The following is a 19,836-nucleotide window of genomic DNA, read 5'->3' as shown; positions in this document are numbered from 1 at the left end:
ATATTATAATTATTAATTTTAAAAGATGTTATAATCTTAAAATTGATTTTATTAGTATTTATTATAGAGGAGTACAGTTTTTTTTTTTTTTTTCAAATGTAAGTAATAGGTAGGTTGCAAGTATTATTCCCATTTTACCAATTAGGAAGATGAAATCATGAGCTTGATAATACAATTTTGGCTCTCAATTGCACATCTATATCACTGGCACCAGGGGGAGCTTGGTGCAAGTCATCTCTAAAGCTGTATAGAAAGGAGTTTATGTTTACTTAATTTGTTTTTTTTTTTGTTTTTGTTTTTTTTCTTGTCTTCTTCAATGAGGTCGGGGTTTGAAGAGCGGAGAGAACTTTAAGTTGTTGTATGATTTGGCAGATCAACTACATGCTGCAGGTAAAGGTATTTTCTTTAGTAGAAAAATACTCCCTTTTTGTTGGAAATATTTTTTCTTTATTATTTCATTTATATATAAGTCACTGAAGGCTGCAGCCACTTGACTGACTGAGCCACCCGACTGACTGAGCCACCCAGGCACCCCTGTTTTTCCATTTAAAAAAATCTTTAAATGTCAGCTTCAGTGCCTACTTTAGATTCAGGAATGCCCTTGTTTTTCTCATTATTGGTAGTCTGATAGCAGTCTCTCATAAAAATAGAAGTTAATGTTATTTTAAAATTGTAGTTAACCATTTAAAGGAAAGATAGAATGTATTAAAAATACTGAAGAGAATGGAATGGTTTTTGAAATCAGAAAATTGGAAATATTTTAGTTTTTAATTATAGAACTCTTGCATGAATATAATCTTTTTATAGGGGGCACCTGGGTAACTCTGTTGGTCAAGTGTCCAACTTTTGATTTGGCTCAGGTCATGATCTCATGATCATCAGATGGAGCCCTGTGTCGACCTCCACACTGGGCATGGAGCCTTCTTAAGATTCTTGCTCTCCCCTACTCTTCCTTCCCTTCCTGCTTAAGATTCTCTTTCTCATGGGGCACCTGGGTGGCTCAGTGGGTTAAGGCCTCAGTCTTCGGCTCGGGTCATGGTCCCAGGGTTGTGGGATTGAGCCCCGCGTTGGGCTCTCTCCTCGGCGGGGAGCCTGCTTCCTCCTCTCTCTCTCTGCCTGCCTCTTTGCCTACTTGTGATCTCTGTCAGGTAAATGAATAAAATCTTTAAAAAAAAAAAAAAAGATTCTCTTTCTCCCTCTCCCACTCCCTCCCCATCTCTTTTGCTCTCTCTCTCTCAAAAAAAAGTTTCCATTCTTTTCTTCTTTCCCCTTTTTAAGAGTTTTGTGTATAACTTTCTAGGTTTTTTTTATATGCTTTTATATTAGCTAATACATGTACTCATAGAAACAGTAATGGTTTTGTCTGAATAAGGGCAGTGTTGATTCTATAATCAGATGGTTTTCTTTGAGGGTGTTTATGTCCTTCATTTATTCTTTAATTGAACAAATATTTATTGAGTGTCTGCCATATGTCAGGTATTATTTTAGGAGCTGGGAAATAGTAGTGAGCAAAATAAGCAGTCTCTCTCCTTATAGAAGTTACACTTGTATTTGAGTGAGACTAGATTTAGTTTTCTGTGGCTACTGTAACAAATTGCTATTAAACTCTGTGGCTTAAAACAACAGAAAATTATTCTCACAGTTCTAGATGCCAGAAGTATGTTGAAATCATGGTGCTGGTAGGACCACACTCTGGTAGCAAATCTTTTCATTTCCAGTTTTTAGAGGCTGCCCCAATATTCCTGGGCATGTGGGTGCATCACTCCAATATCTGGCTTTGTCTTCAAATCACCTTCTTCTCTGTGTATCTCTATCAGAACTCCCTCTGTATCCCTTTTATAAGGATACATGTGATGATATTTAAGGGGCGACCTAGATAATTCAGGATAAGGACCCTTTCTTAAGATCCTTTGTATCATATCTTTTGCTGTGTTGGTAATATAGGGGATTAGAAAGTGAATATATTTTTGGAGGGGCCATTTTTCTGCCTACCACAGACACTAAATATAATAAATTAGCATATAATAATATGTTAGAGGATAATAAATGCTATGAAAAGGAGGAGGAGTTTAGAGAGGAAAGATGTCAGTTTTAAGTAAGATGGTCAGAGGAGGCCTTAATAAGGAGACATCTGAACAAAGGTGTTTTTTTTGTTGTTTTTGTAAGATTTTATTTATTTGGCAGGGAGAGAGATAGAGAGGGAACACAAGCAGGGGGAGTGGGAGAGGGGAGAAGCAGACTTCCTGCTGAACAGGGAGCCCAATGCAGGGCTCCATCCCAGGACCCTGGGATCATGACCTGAACAAGAAGTGGATGCTTAATGACTGAGTCACCCAGGCATCCCTGAACAAAGGTTTGATAGAAGTGAAGGAGCAAGCCATGAGGAGATCTGAGAAAGAGAATGTTTCAGGTAAAGGGATAGGTAAAGTACAAAGGGTCCAGCTAAGGGAGAAGCATGTCTGGTTTATGTGACAAATTGCAAGGAGGCCAGTGTGGCTGGAATGGAAAGTGCAAAAAGGGAGAGTAGTAAGAGATAAGATGGGGAGTAATAGACCAGTACACATAGGGCTTTATGTGCTTTAGTAAAGAGATTGCTTTTTTTCTTGATGAAATAGGAAACCATTGAAAGGTTTGAGTAGAAGAGTCACATGACTGGACACTCTAGCTACAGTTTTGAGCACAGGTATGTGTAGGGGAATAAGTGCATTAAGATCCCTCTTAATCCCAGTTAGGAGGCTATTTTAATCATTCAGGTGAGAGATACTGGTGGTTTCGATCAGGTTAGTAGCAGTAGATGTGGGGATATATAGTTAGGATAGAAGTTAGATATAGATAGATATATCTATATCTATTCTATAGATATAGAAGTTAGGATATATAGTTGAAGGTAAAGAAACTGGGATTTCTTGACAGATTAGATATATATATTATGAGAGTTTTTATCTGGCAGGTGGTAGGATGAAGTTACCATTAGCTGAGACAGTGAAGACTCCAAATGGCACAGTTTCCAGGGAGAGATCAGGAATTCCATTTTGGGCATATTAAGTTTTGAGCTAACAATGAAGAAACAAGTAGAAATTTCAATTAAACTGTTGGTATAGGAATGTGGAGTTCATTGGAGAAGTTTGGGTTGGAGTATAAATTTGGTAATCAGTTGCGTTTAGATGGTATTTAAAGCCATGAAACTGGATGATATCACCAAGGGAGTGAGTGTAGATAAAAAAGAGGTCCCAGGACTAAGCCCTAGACACTGTAAGATTAAAAGGCAGGGGAGAAGGAGAGAAAGACCAAAAGGAGTGGTAAGTAAGGCAACAAAACCAGGACAGAGAGTGTGATGTTTTGGAATCCAGTGAAGTGTTTTAGTCAGGTATTGTAATAGGTCAAGGAAAATGAGGACTGAGGGTGACTAATTTAGCCATTTAGAGGTCATTGGTGACTGAGCATTTTTTGTGGAGTAGTGGGGACAAAAACCTGAGTGGAATGGATTTTAAAGAATGATCCAAAATGGTGTCTACATGACTACATTGACTTTATGATAAACCATTGAACAGTACATTTGTAATTTGCATGCATTTTTGTACGTGTGTTATGTTTTAATAAAGTTTTTAGAAATAGATTGGGAGGCCTGGAACTGGAATCAATACAGACAAATCTTTAGAGAGATTTTGCTATATGGGAAAGCAGAGAAATGAACAGTATTTGGCAGGGGAATATTTTAAAGAAGGAACAAATAATAGCATGCTTCTATGCTGATGGGAATGCTCCAGTTGAGAGGGGAAAATTAATCATGCAGGAGAGGGAGGGGAGACATCTGGAGTGGTATCTTAAGTAGGCAAAAAAGTATATGGACACAACCGTAGGTTGATGGGTATATGTTAGTTGGAGCATATGGAAGTTTACTTGTGATTATATCAGTTTCTTAAGTGAAATAGGAAACAAAGTCATTGGCTGAGAGTGAGGATGGTAAAGATTTTGGACATTTAATGAGAGAAGAAAAGATACAGAGTTATAGTTTAGGAAGCAGAGAATTCAGGTCTATTTATTTAAAGTAAAACCCAGTGCACACAGTTTAGTGTTGGTGTTTTTCTCCAGTTATGCTGAACTACAGGGGGACAGGTATGGAAAATGTAGAGAGGTTGTTTATCTGTTAACTGTTTAACTGTTAATCTGTTAACTGGAGATGGAGTTTTTTCCAGTTGAGTGTGATCTCCAAGGCAAGGAGATTGAAGGCATATGCAATGAAGTGATTAGAATCATTGATCATAGAATTTAAGCTAGGTTAAAGAGGAGACAACTTAGGGGAGAGAGGGTCAGCAAATAGAAATGTGGATCCCAGTGAGGTCAGAGGATTGTTAGAGCTGGGTGCGAAGGGAGTCAGCTAGAAAGAGTAGGTCACAAAGAGACTTTGGAGATTGAGATTGTCAAAGGATATTGATAATGGAAAGGTTGGGGATATGACCACGGGTGTGGCTGAGGACCCAGATGATTGGAGAAGAGTTTAAGGAGCCAAGAGGCCAGGTGTTGAGATCTTTGAGAATTAAGACTAATATTGGAGAAAGTGGCAATGGCCCAGAAGCTAAAAATCATTGAGAAAATGAAGGGTAATGGATTTGTGGTTAATAGCCAGCACAGCAATAAATGGGTGACATGATCTGGTGATGTGAGATTCAAAGCTGAAGACTTTTAAGGAGGAAGGAGGGAGAACTTTCTGAAGGTGTCCGTGAGGAGTCCCACCTCCAGGACCAGTGGTATGAAGATGGTGGCAGACAGAGCAGCATCTGCTAGAAGGGACTGCAGGGGAATCATTGTCTTCAGGGAGCATCTAGACAAAGGGGAAGATGGGTGTAGATTAGGGAGTATGCAGGGCTTTATGGAGATTAGTTTGTAAATTATGAAGGATAACTTTTGAGTCTGGACCTTGTTGTAGTGACTTAAGTAAGTAAAGGGCAGTATGTGACCAGTCCTCACTCCGGTAGTGTCAAGACTGTGTGCGTTAGGAGGTAGTGAGTATTGTCTGTGGCTTCCTTTTGTCCTCTCTAGATGAAGATGAAGAAGACCTAAGACTCATTCTCGACCCCTGCTGTGAGAGGGGTGACTTCACTCCAGGTACAGGGCTCCTTGTTGACATCTGCTGAAGGAGGATGAAAGGCTACTTAGCTTCTCATTTTTTTTTTAGATAGGTTAAAACTTATCTTGTGTTATGTATAACTTGTCTTTATCTGATCACAGATAATATCAAAAATTGTGAAGTTATTGCATAAAGGGACATTATATAATGGCGTGCCAAACAGATTACATATAATGTATGTTTTATGAATGCCTAGATGCCTTTTTGATCAAGCAAGCAGAGGACTTCAGCCAAATTTAAACTTTTAAATCCTTGGGTATAAGTAGAAGGCATTTCTTGAAGTTTTGTGAATAAAACTCTAGTACTTTCTTTTAGAATTCTTGATCATTGATAAGGGGATTTTTTTTTTTTTTTTTTTTTTTTTTACAAACAAGGCCTTTATAAAATAAATTTGTAAGTGTATTTATTGGTGTCTTTTGTTTTTTTTTTTTTAAGATTTTTATTTATTTATTTGACAGAGAGATCACAAGTAGGCAGAGAAGGAGGCAGAGAGGGGGAAGCAGGCTCCCTCCTGAGCAGAGAGCCCAATGTGGGGCTCAATCCCAGGACCCTGAGATCATGACCTGAGCCAAAGGCAGAGGTTTACCCCAATGAGCCACCCAGGTGCCCTCGGTGTCTTTTTATACAGTTATTAGTGAATATCCCAAATAGCTGATGAATAGAGCTTAAAAAAAATGACAAATATGTTTCTCCTTTAGTTGGTGCTTCTCGTGCTGCTGTTGATGCTGGCTTTGTTCCCAATGACATGCAAGTTGGACAGACGGGGAAAATAGTAGCACCAGTGAGTATTGCAATAAAATATGCAATGCAAAATTCTGTGGGGATAAAAAGTTTGTGTATATATCTGTGTGTATATATCTGTATTTGTTGAATAACCATCTCAGATAACCTTTCAGTGTTATCTAAGCAGTTAACCATTACAGTGGGGAACATGTCTTCACAAGGTCTGTGGATTTCTTGGTCTCAGTAAAATGCTTAGCAGTTCTTAAATCTGGCATTGTCTCTCGGATTTTTTTTAAAAGTTTTTATTTAAATTCCAGTCTGGGGTGCCTGGGTGGCTCAGTCGATTAAGTGTCTGACTCTTGATTTCAGCTCAGGCCATGATCTCAGGGTTGTGAGTTCAAGCCCCATGTCAGGCTCTGTGCTGGACCTGGAGTCTGCTTGATTCTCTCTCTCCCTCTCTCTCTGCCATTCCCTATCTCTCCCTCTCTTTAAAAAAAAAAAAAAAGAAAAAAAAATTCCAGCGTCTTTTGGATTTTTTTAAAGCAGTGGAACACTGTCAGATTCACGTCAAATCTTTTTTTTTTTTTTTAAGATTTTATTTCTTTATTTGACACAGAGAGAAACCGTGAGAGAGGGAACACAAGCAGAGGGAGTGGTTGAGAGGGTGAAGCAGGCTTCCCACTGAGCAGGGAGCTGGATGTGGGGCTCGATTCCAGGACCCTGGGATCATGACCTGAGCCAAAGTCAGACACTTAAAAACTGAGCCACCCCAGCGGCACTCACATAAAAATCTTAAAAAATATTCAGATTGCACACTAAATATAAAATTGGTGAAAATAACATTTTATTAGTAAGTGGATTTTATAAGTTCATGTTGACATTTATTTACCGTAAAGCCTATTTACTATTAATAAAAACTGCATTAATGAACACAGAATCTTGAAATCAGGAGCTATGAATAATAGTCTCATCCTGTACAACTACCTTCTCTCTTTTATTTTGTCTAGCTGCATGAAATTCAGAAAATTATGATCCATATAGATAAGTGATACTAGAATAATTTTCAGTTAAGCCTATCCCAGACTTAGAAAATAAATACTTTGGTTTAAAAGTTCAGTCATGGGCGCCTAGGTGGCTCAGTTGTTAAGCATCTGCCTTCAGCTCAGGTTATGATCCTAGGGTCCTGGGATTGAGCCCCATATCGGGCTCCCTGCTCAGGGGGAAGCCTGCTTCTCTGTCTCCCACTTCCTTTGCTTGTCTTCCCTCTCTTGCTGTCTCTCTCTCTTTCTGTCAGATAAATAAATAAAATCTTAAAAAAAGTCACTAACCGTATCTAATGATTGTTCACATTACACATTACATGGGTAGACATCTTCAGGCTTAAATTTACAAAAGATCAGACGCACAACGTTCCTAATTAATAATACTTCTACAAGAAATTCAGAATGCGCTGAGGTGGCAGACAGACTTTTATTTAGTTTGAAAGGCAGCACTTGTTAATTAGACCATCTGAATGATGGAATGACCAGTGGCATCTTTATCTGCATTGAAAATAAATGTCATACAGTCAGTCACCTTTCTTCAACATTGCCATTATGAATATATAATTATTTTAGTTGTTTCATAAGGAATTTAAATATATTGACTACTTCAAAGACTTTCTTGAACATAAATCATACAATCCCCAGAGATTCTGCTTCATTAACTCTGAGTCAGGCCTGGTCACATATATACATATTTAATTGTGTTTATGCTCACATGTGTTTAAGCTTTAAAACTTTTGAAACAATCTAGGGGTGCCTAGGTGACTCAGTTTAAATATATGGCTCTTGGTTTTGGCACAGGATGATCTCAGGGTAGTGAGATCAAGGACCTCATTGTGCTCTTCCCTGAGCATGGAGCCATCTTAAGATTCTCTCCCCCTCCCTCTGCCCTTCCCTTCTCTGCTCATGCCTGCGTGTGTGCTCTTTCTCTCTCCTAGAAATATCCCCCAAAAACCTTTTTGGAACAATCTCAAGTGTATAGAAAACTTTCAAATACAGACCAAAAACCTTTATTTTTGTGGGCCATTTGAAAGTAAGTTGCTGAGATGATACTCCATCATTCCCAGATATGTTATGTAGAACATTCTCCCATATAACCACCATACAGCTTTTAAAATCAAGACATTACTGTTGATACATTAATTCCATCTTATCATCAGATCCCATTCAGGTTTTGCCTATTGTCCAGTAATGTCCTTTATAGGAAAAGGCTTTAGCTCAGAATCACATGATGCCTGTAATTGTCATGTATCCTTCCATCTTAAACAATTCCTGTCTTACCTTGATTTTTCTTGACCTTGGCATTTCTGAAGATTATAGGATAGCCATTTTGAAGAGTAGAATGTCCCTCAAATTAGGTTTGTCTTATTTCCTCACAATACAATTTAGTTTATGTATCTTTGACAGGATTATCACAGAAGTGGTATTTCATCCTATCAGGTGGTACACAATTTCATTTTGTCTTGTTACCAATGATTTGCACTTTGATCTTTTCATTAAGGTGAAATCTGTGAAATTTCTCTGCTATACAGTCACTTTTCCCTTTGTAATTAGTAAGTGTTTTATGAAGAGATACTTTGAAATGATGTGAACATTCCAATTTTCCTTAGACTTTCAATTCATATATTTATATCAGTATGGACTTTTGATTCCCATTTTACCACCAAGTGGGTGAAAATCCATCATCATCATTATTGTACAAATTGTCCCACATTTGGCCAGTGAGAACCTCTTAAAGGTGGCTTCTGTGTCTTTTTTGACGTGTTCCCATTTTTCTCTGAGCGCTTTCTTACTTTCTAACAGAACACTATGTTCAGGCTCATTTTGTACTTTTCTTGTCTCAGTCCTGGAATCCATCTTTCCTCTAAAGAGCCCTGGTTCGTTTTAGTGAAGAAGAGTATTTAGCAGCCAACAGCTGGATGTTAGCTGCTTTCGTTGCTATTGGGATGTTGTTATTCCCAGGACCTCTCAATGAGAAAAGCTGGGGAATGTGTGTAGCTATGTGTATGTGTAGGCACATAAATAGACATTTACATCTGTATTTCTCTATCAGTCTCTATTCCATATATTATTGAAAAACGTAGTTTACTCCAATACTGCCAATTCCAGTCCAATACCGCAGGATCAATTCTAGTTCTCTCCCTTTCCCCGTTTGTAATGCCCTTTTCCTGCTGAACAACCTGGACCTTGCCCTGCACAGATGCCCTCCTTGCCCCACTCCGATACTCTGCACTGAACAGTCCTTTCATATAGATACCCTCCCCGCTTTGCTTGGACTCTGATACTCCTGTCTGGATAATTTCTTCCCAAAGTACAATTTTACATTCCACCAACTATGTATTTGGGTTCCAGTTGCTCCTCATTTTTACCAACATTTGGTGTTTTAGCTGTTGAACGGTGAATATGTAGTGGTACATTATTGTGGTTTTAATTTGCATTTGCCTGATATCTAAATGATGATGAACATTGCTGTGTTTTGGGGATTCACATGTTTTCCTCAAGAAGTGTCTGTTTAATTCTTTGGCCCTTTCTTATTGCTTGTCTTTTTGTTACTGGCATGTGACGTGTGTGTGTGTGTGTGTGTGTGTGTGTGTGTGTGTGTGTGTGTATAAAATATGTATATAATTACTTCTGTAATAACTAGTTATAATATATGAGCTTTTTGTCAGATATGTTTTGCACAGACTTCTCGCAAGCTAAGCCTTGCCTTTTTGTTTTCTTAATGGTATGGAGTTGAGGAATTTACCTTCTGTTCCATTTTGTTGAGAGTTGTTACCATGAATGGTTGTTGAATTTTGTCAAATATTTTTCTACATTTACTGAAATGATCTTGTTTTTTCTCCTTTATTTTGTTAATATGATGAATTACATTGTTTGATTTTTGAATATTAAAGCACTTTGAGTTACTGTGATAAACCCTACTTGATCATGATATCTTTTTAATATATTGCTGGTTTTGATTGATTGGTATTGTGTTAAGGATTTTGGGGTCTGTCTTGATCAAAATAATCCATAACTTTCTTTTAAAAAATATTTGTTAATTTTGGTATCAACATTACTCTGGCTCCAGAAAGATGTTCCCTACTGCTCTATTTTCTGAGTGGTTTGTGTAGGATTGGTATTTTTGTTTTGTTTTTTGTTTTGTCTTAAATGTGATAGAATTCACCAGTGATGCCATTTTGGCCTGGAGTTTTCTTTGGTGGAGTGTTTCACAGTTAACACAAGTTCTTTAATGGTTTTAGGGCTATTCAGATTTTCTATTTTATTTTGAGAGTGTTCGGCTAAGTGATATGTTTCAGCGAATTTGTCCAATTCTTCTAAGTTGTCAAATGTATTGGATAAAGGTGTTTATAATACTGCCCTATTTTCTTTTTTTGTCTATCAGATCTGGAGTGATAGCTCCTCTTTAATTTCTGCAGTTAATTTGTGTCTTCTCTTTTTTGTTCACTTTCTCTTCATCTCTCTAGTGAAGAGTTTATAAAAATTTTTTAAAAATCTCAGTGATCCAACTTTTTTAGAATGATAGCCTTATTGAGATACAATTCATGTACCATACAATTCACCAATTAAATGTTTAATTCGGTGGCTTTTAGTGTATTCACAGTTATACAACCATCATCTCACTTAGTGTTAGAATATTTTCGTTGCCCCCGGAAGACACATACCTGTTTTTTTCCCCCAACTCCCCAGGCCAAGGCAATTAACATTCTACTTTCTGTCTATATAGATTTGCCTATTCTGGACATTTCATATTAATAGTTCATAATATTAATAATTATATAATAGGTGGTCTTTTGTGTTTTTTTTTAAATTTAGCAAAGTGTTTTCAGGATTTATCCATGTCATAGTATTACTTTTTATTGCTTATAGTATTCCATTATGTGGCTATACCCCATTTTATATATCCATTCATAATTTGATGGACATTTGGATTGTTTTCATTTACTGGCTATTCTGAATAATGCAGATATGAATATTCATTTACAAGTTTTTGTGTGGACGTATATTTTAATTTTTCTTGGATATATACCTAGAAGTGGATTTGCTGGACCATATAGTAACTCTTTGATTAACCTTTAGAGGACCTGCCAAATTGTTTCCCATGGCAGCTACACCAACAGTGAGTCAAATTTTAGCTTTGTTAATTGTTTTTGTTGTCCTTTTTTTTTCCTCTTAATTTTCTCCTTTCTAATTACTTTGGATTTACCTTGCTCCTAAGGTAGAACTTCATTTATTTTGTATTGTTTATTTAAAAAAATTTTTTTGAAGTTTAAGTAATCTCTTTACCAATGTGGGGCTTAAACTCATGACCCTGAGATTAAGAGTTGCATGCTCTTCTGACTGAGTTGGCCAAGTTGCCTTATTTATTTTTTAATATAAATACTAAAGGTATAAATTTCTGTCTAAGCACTGCTTCAGCTTATTCCACAAATTTTGATATATTTTTATCGTTTATTTAAAAATACTTTCTAATTTATAAAATTAGAAATGTTTAATATTTGTGGTTTTTTTTTTTCCCTAGAGGGCTTTCTGTGACTGATTTGTAATTTAATTTTGGAGAATATCTCTGTAATATTTCAATCTTAAAATTTATTGAGACTCATTTCATGATGTGGTAAATGCCCTATCTTGATGAACTTGAAAAGAATGTATTTGCCATTAGACAGTGCTGGAAAAAAGAGTGAACTTGAAGGTATGGTAGTAAAACTCCAAAATGACACACAGAGAAAAAATAAGAAAAAAAAAAAAAAAAAAAAAAAAAAAAAACAGAAAAAAAAATGGACAGAGCATTCATGAGCCGTGGGACAATTTTAGCAGGCCTAATATGTGTATAGTTGGAATAGCCAAACTTTTTGGAGAAATAATGGCCAGAAAATTTTTAAATTTGATGAAACCTATAAACATTACAGATCTCAGAAGCTCAGCAAGCCCCAAGAACAGTAAACATGACAGAAACTACAAGGCACATCATAATCAAAGTGTTTAAAGGATGATAAAAAGACATTCTTAAAAGCAGAGAAAAATAGGAGTTAAATGCTGCAGTCAAAAAGCAGAGACTGGGGGCATCTCCGTGGCTTAGTTAGTTAAGAGGCTGCCTTTGCCCCAGGTCATGATTCTGGAGTCCTGGGGTTGAGCCCTGCCTTGGGCTCCCTCCTTGGTGGAGAGTCTGTTTCTCCCAGCTGCTCTGCCCGCTTGTGCATGCGTGCGTGCGCTCGCTCTCTCTCTGTTAAAGAAATAAAATCTTAAAAAAAAAAAAAAAAACCAGCGAAACAGACGCTGTCAGAATGTGTAAAAAGTAAAACCTTATCTATGTGCCACCTATAATAAATACTTTTTAAATATAAAAAAGATATATATTGAAAGGGAAGGGGAAGAAAAAGGTAACACCAGGGGTGCCTGGGTGGCTCAGTCCCTTAAGCATCCAACTCTTGATTTTGGCTCAGGTCATGATACCAGGGTTGTGAAATCAAGTCCTGTGTCTGGGCTCTGGGCTCTGTGCGCTCAGCAGGGAGTCTGCTTCAGATTCTTTCCCTTTCTGTCTGCCCCTCCCTGTGTACACGTGCTCTCTCTCAAGTAAGTAAGTAAGTAAGTAAATAAATAAATAAATAAATAAATCTTTATCACTGACCTTTACCTCGGAAACCAGTAATACGTCATAATTAATTGAATTTAAGTAAAAATAAATAAATCTTTGGGGAAATAAAGAGAAACAGACACACCATGCAAGCAGGAAGCATAAGAAATTAAGAAATCTGAATGCCTTTATTAATATCATAGAAAGTAGACTTTAAGACAGTGACTACTACCAAAGATAAAGAGCGACATTACATAATAATAAAAAGATTAATTTTCAGGAAGACAGAACAATCATGGTTGTGGAATTGCCCAAAAACATAGTTTCAAAATAACTTCAAACAAAAACTAAGAGAATTAAAGTTAGAAATAAACAATCCATAGTCATAGTTGGAGATTTTAACACTTTCTCCTAATAATTGATAAAATAACTAGACCAAGAAATTCAGTAAGAACATAAAAGATCTAGACCAGGGTTAACAGACTTTATCTGTAAAGAGTAATATGGCAAATACTTTTTGTTCTATGGGCTATAGAATGTACAGCTAGACAAATAAGTAAATGAATGACCCTGGCTTCTACACCGTAAAACTTTATATACAGAAACAGGCAGCAGTCCAGATTTGGCCTGTTGAACATTTATAGAACAGTGTGTCACCTGTACTTTTACCCTGGAATTCCAGTTACACATATTTTAAATGCATATTTAAATAATTTCTGTTGGTCTATCATCAGGACAACTGACTGTTCTGTAATTTCAAATTTGCTGTTAAAACCACCTGGGGGGGGGGGGTGCCTGGGTGGCTCAGTGGGTTGGGCCGCTGCCTTCGGCTCAGGTCATGATCCCAGGTCCTGGGTTCGAGCCCCGCATCGGGCTTTCTGCTCAGCGGGGAGCCTGCCTCCTCCTCTCTCTCTGCCTGCCTCTCTGCTTACTTGTGATTTCTCTCTGTCAAATAAATAAATAAAATCTTTAAAAAAAAAAAAAAACCACCTAGGGGGGGCGCCTGGGTGGCTCAGTGGTTTAAGACTCTGCCTTCGGCTCAGGTCATGATCTCAGGATCCTGGGATCGAGCCCCACATCGGGCTTTCTGCTCAGCGGGGAGCCTGCTTTCCCTTCTCTCTCTGCCTGCCTCTCTGCCTACTTGTGATCTCTGTCTGTCAAATAAATAAATAAAATCTTTAAAAAAAAAAAAATAAAACCACCTAGGGAATTTCTTAGTTCAGATTTGCATTTTTTTTCAGTTCTAGATTTGCATTTGGTTCTTTTTATAATTTTAATTTCTCTGTTGAGATTTCTTATTTGTGTATTCATTGCAGTTAACTTTTCTTTTACATTTTTTTTAAAGATTTTATTTATCTATTTGACAAACTGAGATCACAGAGAAGCAGGCAGAGAGAGAGGAGGAAGCAGGCTCCCTGCTGAGCAGAGAGCCCGATGCGATGCGGGGCTTGATCCCAGAACCCTGGGATCATGACCTGAGCCCAAGGCAGAGGCTTTAACCCACTGAACCACCCAGGCACCCCTACATTCTTGATCATACTTAACAGTAACTGCTTTAAAAGTCTTGTGTGCTAATTCCAAAATCTGGGTTATTTCGAGGTTTATCTCCTTTGATTTTATTTTCACATTTTCCTGTTTTATTCTGTGTGTAGTACAGTGCTTCTCAAATTTTTTGTCTTAGAATTCCTAAGGCTCTCAAAGAGTTTTGTTATGTGGGTCATTGTGTTAGAAATTCAAATTGAGAAAAATTTAAATATCTTCATAGTTAGCTTAATAGAAAATTTACTAGATTCTTATTTCTGCTTCCACTATGTTTTCTTTTATTAGTTTTATTAAAATATATGAAGAAAATCTACCATTACATAGACATATGTTTGGGAAGAAAGGAGTATTTTAATAGCCTCTTCAGAAAATTGTGGATATCTTTCTTTTACTTTTACATTATCCAGAACTTGACAAGTAATAATTTCTTTTTTTTTTATTTTTCCCAAAATTGATTTATTTGAGAGAGAAAGGCAGAGCAAGGAGTACGAGGGGCAAAGTGAGAGGGAGATAAGCAGGCTACCCGCTGAGCAGGGAGCCTGATGTGGGGCTTAATCCCAGGATTAAACTCATGACCTCATGACCTGAGCCAAAATCAAAAGTTGGACATGTAACTGACTGAGCCGCCCAGATGCCCCAACAAGTAGTAATTTCTTAAAGGTTGTTTGCAGTGTGGAATGTGAAACCATATCAATGACCTTTTCATACTTTAATATGAAAATCCATCAGTCTGTATTGCGCTTCAAATTGATCTTTTATCATCTTATACATCATACATTGTTCATTTAGAAAAAGACATATCTTGTTTTATTGTCCTTCTCTTTATTGCACTTCACATATATTCTGATGGGTTTGGTTTTTTTTTTTTTTTTTTTTAATAAATTAATGGCTTTTGGCAACCTTGCATTGAGGAAGTCTATTAGTGCTATTTTTTCAGTAGCATTTGCTTACTTTGTGTCTCTGTGTCACATTTTGGTAATTCTTGCAATAGTTTCAAGTTTTCCATTATTATATTTGTTATGGTGATCTGTGATCAGAGATCTTTATGTTACTATTGTAATTATTCGGGGGCACCATGAACCTCACCCATATAAGACAATTAATCAGTGAATGTTGTGTTGCTCTGACTGTTTCACTGACTGGCTGTTACCCCATCTATCTCCCTCTCCTCGAGTCTCCCTATTTTCTGAGACACAACAATATTGAAATCAGGCCAGTTAATAATCCCTCAATGGCCTCTTCAGTGTTCAAGTGAAAGGAAAAATTGCACATCCTCTCTCTTTAAATCAAAAGCTAGAAATGATTAAGCTTCGTGAAGAAGGCATATTGAAAGCTGAGACAGGGCAAAAGCTAGGCGTTTTGTGCCCAACAGTTAGCCAAGTGTTGAATGCATAGGAGTTCCTAGGAAAGTAAAAGAGCTACTTCAGTAAACAGATGAATAAGAAAGTTGAAACGGCCTTATTGCTTATGGAGAAAGTTTTAATGGTCTGGATAGATCAAAACAGCCACAACATTCCTTTAAGCCATTTACTCCAGAGCAATTCTCTTCAGAGTAAATCTCTACAATTCTATGATGCCTGAAAGGTGAAGAATCAGCGGAAGAAAAGTTTGAAGCCAGCAGAGGTTGATTTATGAAGTTTAAGGTAGGAAGCTGTCTCCAGAACATAGAAGTACAAGGTGAAGCAGCAAGAACTGATACAGAAGCTACAGCAGGTTATCTAGATCTAGTGGCTACACGAAATAGATTTTCAAAATAGACAAAACTGTCTTTTATTGAAAGAAGATGCCATCTAGGACTTCCATTGCTGGAGAGGAAACATCCATGCCTGGCTTTAAAGCTTCTAAGGGCAGGCTGACTCTCTTGTTACAGGCTAACGCAGATAGTGACTTTAAGTTGAAGCCAATGCTCATTTACCATTCTGAATATCCTAGGGCCCTTAAAAATTATGCAGAATCTATTCTTCCTGTGCTCTCTAAATGGAACAAGAAGGGCTGGATGACAGCACATCTGTTTACATATAGTTTACTGGATATTTTAAGCCTCACGTGGAGACCTCAGAAAAAAATGATTTCTTTCAAAATATTACTGTTTATTGACAATGCACTGGTCACCCAAGGGTTTTGACAGAGATGTGCAAGGGGAATGTTGTTTTCATGTGTGCTAACACAAGCATCCATTCTGTAGCCCATGGATCAAGGAGTCATTCATTTTGACTTTCAAGTCTTAATATTTAAGAAATACATTTTGTAAGGTTCTAAGTGCCATAGATAGTGATTCTTCTGATGGATCTGGGGAAAGTAAATTGAAAGCCTTCCAGAGAGGATTCACCATTCTAGATGCCATGAAGAACATTCATGATTCATGGAAGAGTTAGTACCGACATTAATGGGATTTTGGAGGAAGAAGATTCCAGCCCTCATGGAGGACTTTTGCAGGGTTCAAGACTTGAGTAGGGGAAGGAACTGCAGATGTGGTAGAAATAGCAAGAGAACTAGAATTAGGAGTGGAGCCTGAAGATGGGATTGAATTACTCCTGGTGAAGATGCTGTGAAGATTGTTGACAACAGAGTATTTAGAATATGACATAGAGTTAGTTGATAATGAATTTTGATAGAAGTTGGTACTGTGGATAAAATCAGAAAACAGCTATAGAATGTTCATTAAAGGAAGAATCACCTGATGTGACAAACTGTGCTGTTGTCTTATTTTAAGAAATTGTCACAACCACCCAGCCTTCAGCAACTACCACCCAGATGTGAAAAACTCACATGATGGTTAGCACTTTTTAGCAATAAAGGACTTTTGAATAAAGGTATGTACATTATTTTTTTAGACATAGTGTTACTGTACACTTAATAGACTACAGTACAGGGTGAGCATGCACTGGGAAACCAAAAAATTAATTTGACATACTTTAATATTTTCTTGATTATGGTGGTCTGGAACTAAACCCACATCATCCCCAAAGTATGCTGTAAAGGTTTACTGAATTTTGCAGATCCCCCAAATGTTTACATGTGTTATCAATACCAGAAAGCCAGGTTCATTAATATCACTACTCATCTCAGTAGATGAGTCTTTAAAGCTCATGTTAATGGATATAAGTTTTTTTAGAATTGGTGCTATAATGAAACAATGAATCTTGGAACACTACATCAAAAACGAATGACATACTATATGGTGACTAACATAACATGATAAAAATAGTAATAAAAACAGAATTCTAATTATTACTTAAAAGCTCAAATTTTGGGGCACCTGGGTGGCTCAGTCATTGGCTCAGGTCATGATTCTAGGGTCTTGGGATTTGCTTGGGAGGCATGCTTCTCCCTCTCCCACTCCCTGCTGCTTGTGTTCCCTCTCTTGCTGTCTCTCTGTCAAATAAATCTTTAAAAATAAATAAAAATAGAAGCTCAAATTTTGTGATTGGCAACAAAAGCTTTTAAGTTGTTTTCTCAGAATTGATAAGCTCATTTCATTTCAATAAAATGTCTGCTAAAACATCAAATACCTGCCACTTGTTCTTTGAATTTAAAGTGTTATCAAGTGGCTGGTTCAGCTTGTAACTTGAACCATCACCCAAGTGATGTTCCTCATGATGGTTATTGTGCTTTGATGTATAGTGGAAGTACCTTGTGTACTTCACAGTTTATAATATGGAATTCTAGAACATGTATACTCAAAGGTCAACTTTTTTTTTTTTTTTAAAGATTTTATTTATTTATTTGACAGAGAGATCACAAGCAGGCAGAGAGGCAGGCAGAGAGAGAGGAGGAAGCAGGCTCCCTGCTGAGCAGAGAGCCCGACGCGGGGCTCGATCCCAGGACTCTGAGATCATGACCTGAGCCGAAAGCAGCGGCTTAACCCACTGAGCCACCCAGGTGCCCCTCAAAGGTCAACTTTTAATAAAACTAAAAATTTATACTGCTTCATCAAGAGCAATCTTAAATGAAATTAGCTTTTTATTTTTCAGTTTTGTTTTTTTTTTTAAATTGAGTGTGTGGCCTTGAAGAATATAGTGACAACTAGTTCAGTTTGGTGCAGCGTCTGGATTAATGCAGACAGTAGTTTTACCCACTATTGTTCTTTTTGCATCATCAGTGCAAAGGTCAATACAGTTTTTCCAGGATAAATAATGAGATTCAAAAAAGTTATTTAATCCTGAGTATTTATTTCAGCACCATTCTTGTTGCCAAGCATTCACATAAAGGAATTCTTCAGTAATTAGTTGGTATTGATTCTGGACAGATACAACTAAAGCACAAAACACAAAACAAAACTGAAACTCCAAACTGTTTTCTCTTTCAGTACTAGCCAGACAGCTAAGAAGCCACCTTGCATATCTCTAATATGGGGGTCACCAGAGTTTTAAGCAGAGTGTATATGTAGAGTGTGTGGTTCTCTTCCTGGAATTTTTTCCTTCCTTTCCAGCAAATGTGGCAGCCACAAATTGTGTGTTTCCTCGACTAATAAGACTGCAGGTTTCTGTCTGAAACAACTGCTTTCTGATTGGCTTCTATCCCTTGTGAGAAATCTGCAAATGCCCCAAGGGAGGAACTGGTACAGGTTAAATTCATCTTGTGCTTCCCTCCCCTACAGAATTCAGCCTTAAGTGCTGTCTGTCTTGGTTGATATCCAAAGTATTTACATAGTTCTTGTCTGTATTTTAACAAGTTTTCATGATTTTTCTCTGCAGGAAGGTTTATTTAGTCTGACACAAGCAGTTCCCTCAAGACCATGTGTAGGAGTCCTAAGGCCAGAATCAAATGCATTACTTCACATGTACTCTGATGAGTACAGAATTAGATTATTGTCTTCCTAAATAGTATTTTAATTAATGCTACTTAATATTGCATTAGGTTTTTGGCAGGCATATCTCAGTGTTGGCATGTATTACACTTGTGGACTTCCAAACTTCTCCTTCACCTCTATTGTCTATTAAACCATGTCTCCCCTGTCTAATAATAATGAATTGTTCTTTGTGTTTAAAGCTGAACACTGTCATTATTAAATTTGGGTTTTTGTTCTCCACCATTGAAGTCTCTTGAATCTTTTAAAGCTTGATTTTTTGCTATTTACATTCCTCTCAACTTTATATTCTTTGAAGATCCTGTGTTCTATTTTGTTGCCATTTGGTAATAGCTATGGGAAGCATCACTGTGGTTGTCTCTGATGAAAACAGTAAAAATTCCCTATTCAAGTAAGGGGACATAAAGGCAAATTTTGTTACCCTCACAAAAGTTTTATTACCAATTGAGAAAATAGGAAAAAGATGCCATGAGTTTAGTTATACTTTTAAATACATTTGTATCATTCACAACTGTTTATACATGCATACAGAAGATAGAACAGTTCTTAGTATGTTTATGGATTCATGTTCCCTGCAAGAATTCAGACCTAGTTATGGGGAACCACTAATCTATAGCTTACTATTACAACAAGTTCTTCTATATTAGTCTTTATTTTTTTTTTAAGATTTTATTGATTTATTTGACAGAGATCACAAGTAGGCAGAGAGAGAGAGAGAGAAAGAGGAAGAGAGAGGAAGAGGGAAGCAGAGAGCCCGATACGGGGCTTGATCCCAGGACCCTGAGATCATGACCTGAGCTGAAGGCAGAGGCTTTAACCCACTGAGCCACCCAAGTGCCCCTTAGTCTTTATTTTTTAATTAACTTTTTATTTGGAAATAATGTCAAACTTACAAAAAGTTGAAAATTAGAAACAGTACAGTGTGTATGTATATACACATAGACACACAGGGTTTTTTTTTTCCCCTGAACATATGACAGTAACATCTTAATCTCTAAATACTTAAATTGTGTAT

The 19,836-nt window shown here is 37.1% G+C and overlaps 1 protein-coding gene across 2 annotated transcripts in view; it reads left to right on the top strand.

Annotated features, from left to right (window-relative positions):
- The window catches only part of ETFA (electron transfer flavoprotein subunit alpha), an 82,968-nt gene that overhangs the window by 29,467 nt on the left and 33,665 nt on the right, over window positions 1-19,836 (top strand). For both annotated transcript variants that reach the window (XM_047737612.1, XM_047737613.1), the window contains exons 8-9: window positions 322-390; window positions 5,827-5,909. In XM_047737612.1, coding sequence (XP_047593568.1) covers window positions 322-390; window positions 5,827-5,909 — 152 coding nt within the window. The remainder of the gene's footprint in view (window positions 1-321; window positions 391-5,826; window positions 5,910-19,836) is intronic.

The sequence above is a fragment of the Lutra lutra genome, chromosome 7 (genome assembly GCF_902655055.1).
Source record: "Lutra lutra chromosome 7, mLutLut1.2, whole genome shotgun sequence".
Classification (NCBI taxonomy): domain Eukaryota; kingdom Metazoa; phylum Chordata; class Mammalia; order Carnivora; family Mustelidae; genus Lutra; species Lutra lutra.
The sequence above is the reverse complement of the archived record's forward strand: the minus strand, read 5'-3'. Positions and strand labels throughout refer to the sequence as shown.